Source organism: Neodiprion lecontei, chromosome 2, assembly GCF_021901455.1.
Source record: "Neodiprion lecontei isolate iyNeoLeco1 chromosome 2, iyNeoLeco1.1, whole genome shotgun sequence".
In the NCBI taxonomy this organism is placed as follows: Eukaryota; Metazoa; Arthropoda; class Insecta; order Hymenoptera; family Diprionidae; genus Neodiprion; species Neodiprion lecontei.
In genome coordinates this window covers 41,072,738-41,088,858 of record NC_060261.1, presented here as the reverse complement: position 1 = coordinate 41,088,858, position 16,121 = coordinate 41,072,738, and the positions used below count along the sequence as shown (strand labels likewise).

Sequence of the window (16,121 nt, the reverse complement as noted above, 5' to 3'; positions counted from 1 at the left end):
GCGAACTTTCCGGAGGAGAAAGGTTGCGGGTCACCCGGCTTATCGTTACCTTGCCATTTCGCCCCTTGTAACACCGAGTAATGTACGTGCTGGAGAACTTCGTGCGGTGTAACTTACGTAATTAGCACGTTTTTCCCTGACCTGTGACAAGTAAATGGCGACACCTGACAGAATAAAGGCCAAGCCAAACAAATATGACAATCACGAGAGAGACTTGACCAATTTCCAGAGGTCCCCGGATAGGACTCCCCCAGAAGACGCCTAGGCGGTGAGTCGGCATCGATAAATACCTCGTGGCAATGTGCCTTGTTTAAATTTTCCAAATTCAATTAACGTACTAAGGTTAAATTATCGTTGTCTATGTGACCACGAATTACTTAACTAGGAAACAAATCTTCATACAACATCTACGAAGCCTGTGGCCAATCATCGAGGATCTCCATCTGCCTCTTACGAACGGTAGTCGTACTGTGTCACCGTTCGTAATGATTATCAGCGTTTTGAAGTTAAGTAAACCGTTGTAAAATAACTTGACATTTCATTTTGATATAATGGAAACTTCTGTAAATTTCGCTTCGCACCTTTTGTTTAATTTAGAATCACTTCAACAGAGTTTCCACCTAGTAGTTTTTTCGAGTCACCTATTTCATACCATTTATGTAAAACAACACGAGCGACGTAATCAACTTGGGAGCCTGTTGGCGTATTTTAACGTGTATGTACGAATGGATGAGTGAACGACTATTTAAAGATACGTATCCGGCATTATTAAGAGATCCTCTTTTTGGATCGTGAAACATGATCAAAATAAAGAAAATTGTGACACTCGGTAAAATGTGCCTGGTATTCCTTTTGCTAAAATAAGTTTCATCTTCACTTGTGGTGTAAATTTCCAGTTATTCTCTCTTCGATTATTAAAATATTAACATGGCCACTTGGCACTAACGAAACCGTTACAGACCTCGTGACAATGTTAACAGTATCAGACGTTCGTAGACGAATCGCAACTTAGCCTGGACGATGATTTATCGCTAGGGTGCCGTTCACCCTGCGTCGGATAAATCCAAGGATTAGAATCTACACTGAGAGAAATTTTTATTTCCTGTTACCGCTCGGTTCTTGACTATTTTCATTTTTGACCACAATCGAAAAATACAGTTCCAGGTAGAAAATGAAAATTAATTTTTTACCCGTTACCGGAAAGTCTAGTATCCGTTACTATTCTTTCTCATTACGATCGCTGTTGCTAGATTTTCTTGCGACCGTCGCGAAAATTTAACGCTCGTGCAACGATAAATCGACGTTAAAGCCTTGTTTAGCTAAAAAAGTAGAGCAAACCTCACAAACTGATTTTGCGTTGCAATAACCAAAAAAGGATCGACGATAGCGCAAAATGGTTAACCGTACCTCGTTTTCGCAATTCTACCAATATTCAATCAGTTTTTTTAACGATACCGCGAACCTCAAACGATATACACATCATGGTATACATACATACATAGTACATATCGTAGACCGGCTTTGAAATTGTTCAATTATTATTTATTCATTGTACACATAGAAAATATTACGCACGTATATGATACATCATATATTATTTCAAAACGCCTTCAGACTGATATATATATATATATATGTTTTGGTATGTAATTGTTGTGAATTTCACCAAGTATTTTGTGTTGCATGTATTATTTATAACCTTATATTATCCATACGTATTGTGTATGATTATACGATGGGCAGAGGTGAAGTCCGTGTACGCCATATTAAATATCAATTTATTAACCATATCTCCTAATAATAGATACTTGTAATGTAGATTTAGCGTGACATTTAAATATACATAGAAAATTATAACTTTACATAATTATCTCATCATTTATTTATTATTATCATATATAGGTATGTATATATCTAATATGTGTTTGCTGGTTTTTTGACTAGTTTTTGTTGTTGTTTTTTTTTTTTTTTTTTAATCTAATTTCGTTTTCTTTCCTTCACTTCGTTACACTAGAAATACTTGTCTATAAAAATGTTCCGCAGGAGTGATTTCGCGTGATCGTTGTAAACCAAAATAAAACGAATAGAAACAGAAAATAAAAAAAAATAAAAAAAAAACAAGAAAGAAAATAAACAAATACGTAATAAGAAAAGAAACAAAGTTAGAAAATGGTCGAGAGATGAAAATAGAGAGGGCAGAGAAGTACATATTATCGCGTTTAAGCGCGCCAGTTTTTTCCTACTTTACCAACGTAAGGTGATACACGTAGTTCGTTTATACAGCCGTGAGTCACAATGCAATCGAATATCCAACGTGTTTTCCCGCGAGTTCTCTTCGTCGGAATTTCGTTCCCGTCGGTAATACCGCGTCTACAATTAGAGGGAAATTTGGGTACAAAATTGTTCGACCTGTGCATAATGCGAAAAAGTTCGCGAAACCTGACAACGAGTCGAATGCGCGAATTAAGGATATCGGATAACGCGATAAGAGGGAATAAGCGTACTGCATGGTACGGAGAGTATTGAAAGTATATTGGGTACGAGTTTTATTTCAAATATATTAACGCCTCTCCGTGATTTTTTAAGATTTTTTATATATCGTGTAAGAAACAATGACAAAAATATGTGTATTAAATATCAGAATTGCAGCCCCTCGCGCTCATTTTTCCCCGGTGAATTTCTTTTCCCCCTCCTTCTTCTCCATTTCTTATCATTGTACTTCAATTTAAAAAATGAGAGATTCGTTCTTCGTGAGGTTGTTGTTTTAATTTTTTTTTTTTTTATTCTTATTTTCCTACCCGGTCCGAGGCACGCTGGAAATTGCATTGCAGGGAAACGCAGAGGACGGCGTCAAGGTGCAACTCTGAGTATAAAATTATATTACATCGACAAAATTATGAGAAGAGCTTACATGTCACAGTGTCGTGCGATTCATCGATTCGTGCGCATTTTGACGCGTCGTGTTTTTCTTTTACTTTTCTTCTTTCTACATTAATTTTTTTATTTATTTTTTTTCTCCTACGATACGTGTAACATTATACAGAATATATGTATATATGTATACTAGATATAGATTTCGTAATAAATATTGTGTTTACACAATGTATGTATAATATTACAATCGACATCTTCAAGTCAATTATTATTGATCTGTATTGTATAATAGGTGTAAGTACGTTACAATTTTCTAACGAGTTTTTCATATCATATTTAAATCACATCTATATATAGGTAACTTACACATCTGCCATACAGTCACAGCATTTTAATTAACATTCTTTTTTTTTTTTTTATCATTTATTATTTAATTCCGTGTATGTATGCACGTATTTACGTACGTATTTATGTACGTGTACGCGAGTAGGTAAGGGCGACGTTTTTGATCTTTTGTCACAATCCGTCCAAACACCTTATGTTTACAATAATAATGGTCAATGTATTACACGTAATACCTACCCTAAAATCACTCCGACATTAACAGGGTACATCTGATTACCGCGAGGTTTCCTCGCCTCCCTTCTTCGCCTAATTGACAAATGCAACATATCCTTGCACCTGCGTGCATTTGTCGCCTTGTGACGTAGGCAGACACGGTATTCAAGAGTGTAATCCGTGAAAACGTGTCAGAGCAGTCGTACTTTCTTAATTATTTCACCGCGAGTGGCGCGAGTTGCGCAAAACACCAATTCGACATCGTTATCACTTTATCAGACACTTGGTGCTAGTCGGTCGGGGTGCAAACGGCAGACTTGAGTGACGCTAGATTGTTCGGATATTAACACACATACACACTCACAGGCGAACAAGGACTCGCCTATCAAGATTATATATATATATATATATACATACATTTAGTTATAACCGTAATTCATTTAATAGTTTGCGCTTCGAACATTCTTAAAAATACCAATTTTTTTCAAGTCAATGCTTATTTTTACTCTATCTAATACCTGCTCTTATTTATCTACCACCGTATTGTTTTTTGAATTTATTTCATTAAATTTTTTCTTCCACGAGTCTTGTTGCAGGGGATTGAAGATCGAGTCACGTCTTCTCAGATCTGTGGGGTGTGGTTTTTGTCTTCTGCACATCCGTTCCAATATGCAGGGCGTATAATTCTACGTATCATTTTTATCGAAAAATTTGTTCACCCTAAATTCACTTCTTGGTCACATTTTACATTGTACAGCTGTCAACTGCAGCTGCAGCTGCGCAGTGTTAAAAACTTGTTTTTTTATTTTTATTTTTATTTATATATATAGAAAAATACGGAGGCAGAATGCGTAGAAGCGAAATTGAAAAACGGTTTCGTTCCGTTCAATCGTCTTTCGATTTCACTTCCGTTTCTTCGTTTGCGGTAATTTTCATCCGCCAATGATACTTGTATTATATGTAAATAATTAACGGATAATCTGACGGGTAATTCATGGCGTTTGGACAGAGGCAAGACACAACGGTACGATTTTATTCCATCCATTTATACGATGTGTATATATATATAATATGGTGAGACGTGAAAGTAAAAATTTGAAAAATAAGCAAATTAAATTTATTTCGAATCGGCAAAAGCTCCAAGCTGCGGCAGGTATTCGTATGAATTTTTAATGCGTACAACCGCGCCATATTATTTCCCGTCCCATTTTTCACCCGCGGGATGATCGCGTTCCTTTTGTTGTTCCCCGGTTATTGTTGTATATAATATTATACATGGTTGCCGTTAACATCGCGCGATCGCGCTTTGTCTCCGAGGCAACCTTTATGGGTTTCATTGTAAATTGATATTAATTTCTAACCTCCCCCATTCCGACGCCGCAATATCAAGGGAAGCCTGCCGTGTTTTTATTTCGTTTCATTAACGACGGACGTCAAGCTTCGCCTGAAACCTGTCCGTTCCACTAATTACTCTCAATTACAACCAATCATCCCGCGTCTAAACGCGACGTAGAATATAACCAGACACCGTTTCTACACAGCCTCACCAAACGCGAATGTATTATACAACGGGCGGAATAAATCGTCATGTAACGGAAACCCTCGGAAAGGGTGGAGGTCAAACGTTGGAATGGCCGGACGATTCAAGGGTCGTGGTATTGAATTTTTAAAGACGCGAGAATCTGGTTCGTTGAATGCCAAATTTGAAGAAAAAAAGAAAATTTAAGAACGGAGAAATCGAATGTACAACGTCGAAAATATATATAAAAAAAATGGCCAATCGTCGTACTTTCCACATTTTTCATAAATTTGCACCTTCATTCTGATCCTTTTGTATTTTGACTTGTCGCGTGTTTAATCAGTAACGTGAAGATATTTCGGAATCGTTAGAATTTCTGTACTATTCAACTTTTGCTCGGATGCCGATTCCACATTTTTACAATTAGACATTTTGACTTCTCGATGTTTAGGCTCTCCCTGAGTTTGGAAATATGACAAGTTTGACTATCGAGATGTTTGAAGACTCTATCCTCCGGCCATTCTATAATTATCTTCCGCCACCAGCCCTCGGAAAATTGGGACGGCCACGGACTTTACCTCGGTTTTGCTTTTAGCCACGGGCCAAGATGCCGGGAGGAATCTGGTTTGAAGATCGCGCGTCGCGACAATCGAGTGGGTGAGAATAATAGTTTGGTGAAAACAATGGGGCTCTCATGTCGGGGACACTCCACGCACCGCGTGCTTCGGGTTAACAAAGCGGAGCAAGAGACCCACGTGCTCCAAATTTTTTTTCCCCTCCTTTTTCTCCTTTTCCTCTTTTTCTTTTTACGCCGAATTTCTATGCAACTAGGTGGGAAAGGAGCCCGAGAGAAAGGTGGCGGTGGAAAAAGGCGTCCGAAGAAGAAAAGAAGGAGAAGGAGAGGGACCGAGTCCCGGGCTAATATCGATTTACACGTTGACAGAGAAAACGCGAGATAAACCACGATCGCCTAATAACCACCGGTGCAGGGGTACCGGGACACGATAAAGGAGACGCGGTTCCTTTATCACAAAATTCTGGGGCACCGCCGCCTCGTTACAGATAATCCGACCTTGTTGCAGGGTCGGGAATGAAAGGATATCTGCGATAAATAAACACCTGCGCGAGACGCCGAATCACCTTATATACCGCAGGCAACGAAATTGGCATCGTTGAACTTCGAATAAATATATAATATATATACGTGTATATGTATTTATGTATGTATGTATATAATGTATAGGTATATCATCTATATATATATATATAACGTATATAATTTATTCCCATACGCGAGGTTTTCGGCGGCTTGTTCAATTCGCCGACGAAACACTTTTACGTTATTCGTAACATATTATTACGCACATGCATATAGCGAGCCTCGCGCACCAAGGAACGTTTCGTATTAGTTTATATGTAACTAGCCTCAGTATTAAAGGTAGAAAAATTGCTTGGGAAAATTGAATAAAGAGATCCGTATATGAAATCGATTTTTTTTCAATCATTACATATTTCCTCTTCGGAGACGATCTAAGGTTTCTCACGAAGAAGGTTCGCAGACCCGAAATATATTGCGGCGAGTCGTATCATTTATTAATTTTTTTTTTTTCTTTTTTTTTCTTCTTTGTACTGGAAAAATTATAATCTTACAACGATTTCCGCATAATTTCAAATAACTTGGGACGAGTTTCGATTGAAACTAAAAATCGAGTTTACCCAAATGATAATCACACCCTCATCTCGTTTAATTGCGATGTGAGATCGCGTCGTCTGTGTGTTTTATCCCTTGATATCGCTATATAAAACAGGGACGCAAGTTAAAACGAAATCATTAACAGTTCCTTGGCGATTAGTATACCTAACTATACCGATATGATTTCTTTTAAATCCTGTTTTCAAATATTTTCGAAATTCATTAAACATTAATTTGACTCACTTATCTTCTTTCATCTTAAAGTGGAAAATATATTATAATATAACGAGGTCCGGCACAACCCGCTACCTATTTTATAATGTTATCAAGTGTACATGTATACAAATACTGACATCACATCTAATTGTAAACATTATTACAACAATAATAGTAATAATAATAATTATTATTATTATAATAATACTAATAATAATTGTATATTATATTACATGCATATTTATATTGTATGTATAATTTCATTACCGTAATATACATAAAATTATTTACACATATAACACATGTATATGTATAATATTACCATGTCAATGAGAAAAATGAGTCATATTGTTATAAATCTTATATAATTATTATATTGGTATGCAGGCATCGAATAAAACTGATGCTGGTCTCGAATCGAATCTTATATAGCAAATATTCAAATCGCCGGCTCACTTTGAGATATCTAGACTCTTTGTTGGGATCGCATGGTTCGTGGTGTGTGAAATTATGACAAAAGATAAGAAGAAAAAAAAATAAACACCTCACTAATGACAAACGAAGTACATATATATGTATACATATATATATATATATGTAAAAATGAAAAGATAAAATTCTCGTGTCATAGCGTCGGATGTCGAGTTATTGGCTCGAAGGTGAAGGTGAGCTGGCGAGAGGTTGTAAATTTCACGAAAATTTTCTCATCGTCAGAAATTTTGTGCGTACAACGTGTATTGAATGGTGAAATTCCAAACGCGTTGAATAATAGCGAGTGATTACTAATGACGTTCGGTGTCGAGGACTGTCATCCGCTGATACCCGCCACTCTGTACACACACGTATAAACGATTCGATAACGTATGCAAAATTTCCATACGCATCGGGCAGTCTGCACAGCCAAACGTTGGATGATGCCTGCAGGAGCGGTTTGATTTCGTTTGGTTTGTTAGCCGATTGTATTTTCCGTGGATTGGCTCATAGGTACGCACATATGTACAGGGTAGATACGTACATACGTGTATGTATAATCGCTGGATCGATATTGTGTGCCGAATGAAACGATGCAGGTCGTTTTTCCATGCATCGGTGCGGGGGGGGGGGGGAGGACTTTTCATCCCCTGGCTAACAAATCTAAAACATGGTATTTGCTCCTTTGTTTCCTTTCTTCGAAATTTTAACCCAACGCACAGCACGCGTTATACGCGTAAACACCCGCAGACACGGACGAACTAGTGTTTGAAATGTTTGATTTCAATATATCTAGATTACACGATAATTGAATTGAATATATTGTACAAAAGAAGTGGAAGAAAAAGAAAAATTACATGTTTTTTTTTCTTTTTTTTAAATAAATTCAAAAAATTTACAAACATTCATTATACGTATTTACACACAACGTCGTTTGATATTTCCACTCACATCAATTACATGATTGACTAATTAGATATTAGAACGTCGCTTGGCCGGATCGAGGAACCTCCCTCTCCCTGCAGCAGCTGGGCGACAAAGGAGCTGATATATTATTCGTATTTCACCCGACAATAACGCACTGCACTGTCTTCTCTGGCGTATCGTGTATAAAGTATTACACATGCACACGTGCACCGATTTCGGTACAACGAAACTTGCTGATTACGCACGTAATTCGCGAGACGTAAATATTTTGGCGTCGATACGTCTTACGCAGACCTTTGGATTGAGGTTAACAACGACAACGGGAATAAAACATCGATTGACAATTATAGATACTAAATTTAGCATGTACGTATAATATTGAATACGCGTACGCATCGCGTAGGTGTACGAAGTAAGTGGTCGCTTGTGTAACGTGTGTAACGTATATATATATATATATATATTATCTTTGGTTCGGAATAATTGTTTCGCGACTGGAGAAAGAAAAAGAAACTTCGAGTGAGGGAGAAAATAAGAAATATAACCGAATGACACGAATTTACTTGGGTATAGTGTATACGAGTATATAACGCAGACGATCCGCGGCATGATGAAAAATCGTCCGGCACACGCGTATTGCTTATCCTTCGGCACAAACTTTAAATACGCGGACTTTCACCCTCGCGAGGAGAATTGTTCGATCGGGGGTTAGGGGGATAAGAATAACGATGATATGAGAGACGGTGTAACAACAACAACAACAACAACGACAACAACGAGTCGAAAATCCGGGCATCTCAGACTTGGGTGAGGAGGGTGAGCTGGGTTCCGTTCTTAACGGCCTCCCTGGCCGAGTCCTTCGAGGAGTCCTTGTTCTGCGCGTGGTCCCTCGACTCGCTGGTGACGGTTATGTTGGACCGAGAAGTCATGGTGACGGCGGTAGTCGAGTGCTCGGCCTTGCTGATGAGCAACCCTCGTTCCCCCTCCTCGTCCTCGAGGTCGCCCCGCGAGTGACCCGAAGTCGCTTTGTTAGGCTGAAGCCTGTCGGCGTTGGCTTTGTTCTTCCTCGGGAACACGCTGTTCTCGATGTGGAGGGTGGCGTTGACGTCCTTGCCGGCGGCGCAGGTGCAGGCCTTCAGGAAGCTCTTCTTGAAGTTGTCGCTCAGGAAGGCGTAGAGGATCGGGTTCATCGCGCTGTTCGAATAGCTGAGGAACCCGGCGAGGAGGAAGGTCGTGATTATGACACGCGACTGGCACTGTTTCGGGGGTGTGTAGATCAGGGCGACCTGCGTCAGCCAGTAGGGTAGCCAGCAGAGCACGTAGACGGTGATTACGGTCAGGACGAGCTTCGTCACCTTCCTGTGGGAGCGCTTCTTCTCCTTGGACTTGTTCTTCGGTCCGACCGTTCGCAGCTTCCTTATTACGAGGAAGTAGAAAATGAGAATCAGGATCAGGGGTATGGCGAAGCCGAGTATGAACGTGTACAGGGTGAAGGTCGTCTGTCCGCCCTGGTTGGCGTTGTCCGGCCAGAGGATGTTGCAGCTTATCACACCCTCCGCCGTCTCCATCGTGTTGGCGTAGAGGAACACGGGGATCATGAAGAGGGCGCTGGTCCCCCAGGCTGTGAGCGATACCACCCTCGATATGAAGGGCGTGCGAACCTTCGGCGAGGATATCGGGTGGCATACGGCGATGTACCTGTCGGCGCTCATTATGAAGAGAAATATACTGCTGGTGAACTGGTTTATGCTCGTGGTGATCATGTAGGCCTTGCACATTATCTTGCCGAACGTCCAAGACTGGAGGCTCATCGTCGTGACCAGGAACGGTATGCCGATGAGGAAACACTCGTCGGCTATGGCGAGGTTCACTATGTACATGTTCGTCACCGTTTGCATCTTCGAGAATCTGAGCACCACGTATATCACGAGAGTGTTGCCGAGGAGCCCGACCACGCAGACGGTCGCGTAGAGGATCTGCGTGACGAGCGACACTATCGGCAAATCGGCGTCGCAGTTCGGCTCCATCGTGTCATTCTGGCTGGCGTTGAACGCGCTCAGATTATCGAACAACGACTCGGTGTAGTTGAGGATTATCTCCGAGTTCAGAGCCTCGCTGCCGGCCATCCTGGGCGCGACCGCTAATCGCTGCGGATCCACTCACTGACTATCGGCAACGTCAAGTCCGCGGTACCATGTCAATGGATCGAGTCTCCGTTGCGGAACTCCGAGAGGTCGGAGGACCGGCCGCCTCCCATCCAGCAGGTGCACTGGATGCTCATCGAATCTCGGTATCGGGAAAGTTTTTTCACCACAAGTCGGCCGGCGTTTCTAGTTCGAACGGTTCCGCAGCCTCGCGATCATCGGGGACCTGGAATCAGAGCATCGTTTTCCGTTACGCACAACAAATTCGACCATTTTTGGCACATGCCAAATTCCTCGCACAATCCTCACCGATCGACAGCCGTGGCATGTCTCTTCGGACGGGTTTATCGGGATCATGATCAGTCCAGGCGTATAATTGGGAAATTACTGTACGACAGGACCGAGTAACGATTCGAAGCTTAGACTCGAATGCATTTCACACCTCAACGACAAATCGGATTACTTAAACGGAGGATCCGGCAACCGGTTGCCTCCAGTGTCACCTTTTATCTCGAAACGATTACTATGTACCTGCACCGAATTGAAAACGGTGCCTGAGATCAAAAGTTTTCATCACCGTTCAATTTGACCTTGGTAATTGGAACAAACGCGGGGTGATTAAGGTAGGCGAATAAATGAATTCCATTCGACGATTCTCGGTTGCGAAATCAGCACGAAGCCGGACATATTATGAACTCGAATATCACAATGGCTGAAACGACTGAATAGTGTTTTATCATTGTATATAACCCAACTACATTATACTTTTAAAGTGCCGAGAATAACTGTTTGTAGCTCATCGAGGTGGAATGGTTCTATTTGCAAAGCCGCGTATCATAACATCAGTTTTGATTATAGTTCTCGGTTGAAATACAGACAGATTGGCTAAATATTTAGGCGAATACGCGATCGCGGATCGTCGTTATATTCTCCGCTCTGCCGAGTTATCATCATCAACGTTTATCAGTCGAGATGAGCTTACGTAGAGTTCGGATGGTGGGAATGCCGCGTCGGCATGCGGCCTTATACCCGATATGCCGGATGACAAAGCCTTGCAGAGGGTGCAAAGTGGGTATCGGAATTAGACGTTTAATTATGGGAGTCGATGGGGGCGGAGGAGTGGCGTTACTGTGACGTACATGTTGGAGGGGTTATAAATACATGTTTCGCACCGTCAAATGATAAATCAGGCCGGGCTGTTTCGCGCGAATAACCAAACACGCCTCGGTGGATGACGAAGTGCGTATAATAAATTATTTCCCGTAAACATCGGTGATTGTTTAAATCGTTCGAACCTAAAACATTCAGCGTTAAAGAATGCCTGGACAAGAGGTATCGCGGAAGGCGCTTTTTCGTAAGTTCGAAACGACTTTTCGCGGTCGTTTAATATCGATATAATATAATCGCTGCAACGCGGGATTTCAAACCCACGACTTCCATAATTCTCGCAACGCGATTACCCCGCCTTATTCGCGTCTCGAACTGCGGTCCAGGTGTCCCTAACCCGATTTTCCTAATCCCGCAAGATCTCATTTGTCGCTAACCGCCTCTGGATTGTTTCAAACGTACGTAAATCACCGATAGATCGTATTGGTAGCTATAGACATACACGTACGCGCGATTTGATTTATAAAACGCGTTATAGAATCGTTTGTATCATTATCATTATTATTATCATACCTATCCGGAATGATTTACCATTCTCTTCGTACGTTCGTTCGTTCGTTCGTTCGCTCGGGTGTTACAGACGAGATATCTCACGCTCGTTGAATTTCGTGTAAAACAACAATTGCTGCCGTTCGGACGATCAATTTTCCGTTTTCCCAACTGCGTAGTACACGAAATTTAATTGCCAAGTAGGATTTAAAATTTAATTTTTCTCCCCGGAGTTGGGGTTTGAATTTTGTTTTCGCATGTTTAAATGCGAACGCAATGAAAGGGGCGACAGGAGTGGGGGGGGGGGGGGGAGGGAATACGCCGCCCGTTATAGGTTTGTATTATTCCAGTGACCCGGGAGGCAATAAAGATCTTTGGTTTATCCACGTCAACGTGAATCTTCGTAAAAATTACGCTCAAAGCTCGTAAAATCCCAGAGAGACAGAGCAATTTCTTTTTTCTACCGTTACTTCCCCCCTCCCCCCCCCCCCCACCCCCCTCTTTTCGTCCTCTTCCTTTTACCGATCCCTCTTCGTCTTTAAAATTCCATTGTTTTCTCCGTCTCGTACGCTTTTATCGAAACTGGCTGATATTATCCGCGCTCCGGAATTGTTGACAAACAGAAACAATCAGTCATAATCCCATTTACGTTCTGTAATTTATCATCGATCATTTTCATCGGGTAGGTTTTCACCCCGCGGTATAAGATCCTCGGGTGATTATAAACGGGGCGACTAGGAATCCTCGGCTTCCCTTGAAATCGTCCCGCCTTGCTAAAATTACCCCCGTTTCTCTCGAAGTGGTGCTTTTCTGACCTTGCGCAGTCGGTTCAATCGAAGCGATATCTCTGGTCGATCAGAAGTTATGGCGATTCTGAACGCTCGGGATGCATGAGGCCAGGAATAGATTCACAGGCCCGAGGCTACACGGGTTATGGTAAACGATGGTAAACAAAGTAATCAAATCCCGCGATAATGAAGCAAAAACACAACCGCCGGCCGGGATGCTGAAGAATCAGTTATTCCTGGGGCATTATTTTCGCAACGCTAACCGAAAAGGCATCCGAGGGTGATCCTTCGGGAATTAAGAGAGTTTTTTGAAAGACTGTTGAATAATTACCGTAAAGGAAAATTACACTGGACGGCAAAAAAAGCTTTCTTTTCTCATTCTTATCATTGTCTGTAATTATAATAGCTTTGATGATCTTGAATCGAAATATAGTAATAAAAAATATGTACCACGTTTACTTTTCATGTAATGTTTTTGGATTTAATACAACGCTATTTTTGGTAACAAATTATGATCAAACACTAATGAAAGTAACGATGTTTATAAAAAAAGTTATGAAGTTAAAAATCTCAAACATTAAAATCGTCAGAAAATCTATCTGCTAGTATAATTCTAGTTATTTTGTAGTTTTCTTTCTTTTCGCACCGCGCGAAATTTATTTCACAACGAGAACGGTAGGCAACATCTTTATTTCCTTTTCTATAAGTTCGAACTTGTTTTATGCGTGCAGATACTATTTGCATAGATTAAAGTGGTGTAAACGCAAAAACAAAACACAACAAGTTCCGAATTTTGAACAATAAAAGAACAATCATATCACGAAATATGTGTATATATACATGTGTACGTGACATTAAAAAATGGAAGGCAGATATAGATTCGGGACGTTAAAATCTTCATATCTATAATATTTTATTTGATGAAGGATTTCGTTGCAGACCTGTGTTATCGTACATCATCGATAAGCGATTAGAAGATAAAATGTGAAAGGAATTGGAAAAAATATTTTCACCGTCTGTCGTAACCGATCCGCAAAAACATCGCAGGCTGATTACTCAGAAATTCTTTGAAGCATGCTGCACCTGTGCAACCCACCAGACGAGCAGGTGAACCAAAATAGCGATCGTTACCAGGGCAGTATTTCGTCATCCCTTAAACGTATTCGCGTAGAATCCACACCCACCTTGTGTCTTTCGAATTTCACGATTTATACGGAATTCCGTTCTAGTATATATGTATAGATATACATAGGTATACATATACAGGTATACGTAACAAGCCGACGCGACGTAGTGATTAATGGACGTGTGTTTCTGCCAGCGCTAACTAGCTACCGTAGCTACTAGATTTGCAAGTCGAAGGACGAAGAACGGGAGCTGCGGCGTGGTGCGTTGGGTGCGATTTTCACTGTCTCGATTAATTTTCCTGCCACGAGAGTACAATCGTTACTTACAGATCAATACACGTAGGATACTCACCGCTCGGTGGGTATTCGAGTCGCGTCGAAATCGGGAAAACGTGGAAAAATTGGCAGGTAATTCGAGTTCGGCAGCGGAATAAAAGTCTGCGAAAGGGTTAAGTAAGTAAGTAAGGCTCGCAGGGGATCGGACTGCAGTTTGGTTTACGGCGAGGACCGAGTTCCGCCTTGAGCGTTACAAAGCTGATCCCCAGAGGAAGGTAGGGATCCGCTTTATGGGCCAGGGTCGTAAATTTCGGTCTGACAACTACGTGCGTGTACTACTAGACGCCCTAGATCACGCCGGGTTTATGAATAGCTTAAATACGAATTAGCAGGGGCTCGGCTCGAGTTACGGCCGAGCTTCGTCTGCGGCGTATTTTTCATAATTAACAATTCAAACTAGCCCGATTCGCCGTATGATAAACGAGCCGACATCGGCCTCGGCGTATCTCGGATCGAAAACGACGACGCCTCGTATTCGCGCATCGGGACCGCGTCTCGGCGCGATCTGCACTTTCGTTTTTGAATTTTCAACTCGAAGGCGGGCGTCGCGGCGTCGCCCGCAGCGTCGCTTGACTTTGACACGGACTCGGCGATGATGGGAGGATCTCCTGCCACACGTCAAATTGTTTCTCTTCGTAGAACACGCGTATCGCCCCCGAGGCTTGATCGATATTCATAGCTCGACGAGCCTCTGCAGTATTCAGATGTCCCGGTTTAAACCGCCGTACCCTGTATATTATGTACGTTATAACCACACCCGGACACCGGAGGGGTAATTCTGCCCCAAAACTAACACCGCAACGCTCGCGGCTTCTGAGGTTTGCCGTAAACGGGAGTTTGCAAATCTTTTCACATTGTTCTTTGTTGTTTTGTTGTTGCCACCGTGAAACATCGAGCCGAGGGGAGGCTGGACAAGGCAGGAAATAAAAATTATTTATCTTATCTTTTAAAGTTTAAGCGCGACCTAGTTTATTTTTCTTCTTATACACGTTTCATCCTCTGAAATCTTGATCTTACTCAATACGGCATCGTCAAATTATCCGCGTATTTGTTCATCATTATTTTTAGATCCCTTGACCGAAATTCGCGATTCGGATAAAAGGAAAATAATAAGACTGACTGTGAGAATAAAGGAGTTGATGACGAAAAATGTAGAGCATGCGAAATTCGGTTGGACGCGCGAGATATAAATTTCGCGAATAACACGTGTCAAATTAAACTCACAATTTGTTTATATTTATACTTGAATTTCATTCGTATGGCGCTACAGGGTGCGTGGCTATTACCAAGAATTAATATCATTCCGGGCATTCGACTGTATTTTTTACGTTTCTGTTGTATATGTACGTGGATCTGCACAATTTATTACAACCCTGGTTTACCCCCGCACCTAACCACCTACCTTTATTGCCCCTAATTTATCCTGCAATTTTCCATACAAAAGAAAATTATTATTCTTTCTCCGTGCTGTGCTTCTGATAAAATTTGCCAAAAATTAAAACAAGAATGTAACCGTTTCCCTCGATTGGAGCTCGATTAATTCGCTGCAAGATTATCGATGGCGAGTGATTGTTCAAGGAATTCGGAAAAGCGTGGATTTAATTAGCGAAAGTAGCCGCCTCCGCGATCCCAGCGCCTGGAACTCAATTCACTCGGGGCAAGCCTTCTCCCAACGGTATCCATAGATATACTCGCACCGTGCCTTTCGAGGCTTCACCGATTCATCACGTAAATGTATATTCGTAATAAACGAGAATCATATTTTCCTCTCTTTGTACCGGCACGGTTTGCTTCTGTAAACGAAAGATGACT

The 16,121-nt window shown here is 41.4% G+C and overlaps 1 protein-coding gene across 2 annotated transcripts in view; it reads right to left on the bottom strand.

Moving 5' to 3' along the window:
• Nucleotides 1–7,125: 7,125 nt before the first annotated feature.
• Nucleotides 7,126–16,121, bottom strand: part of LOC107220394 (somatostatin receptor type 2) — a 46,843-nt gene continuing 37,847 nt past the window's right edge. For both annotated transcript variants that reach the window (XM_046730900.1, XM_015658965.2), the window contains exon 2: nucleotides 7,126–10,628. In XM_046730900.1, coding sequence (XP_046586856.1) covers nucleotides 9,056–10,384 — 1,329 coding nt within the window. In that variant the 5' untranslated portion in view covers nucleotides 10,385–10,628 and the 3' untranslated portion in view covers nucleotides 7,126–9,055. The remainder of the gene's footprint in view (nucleotides 10,629–16,121) is intronic.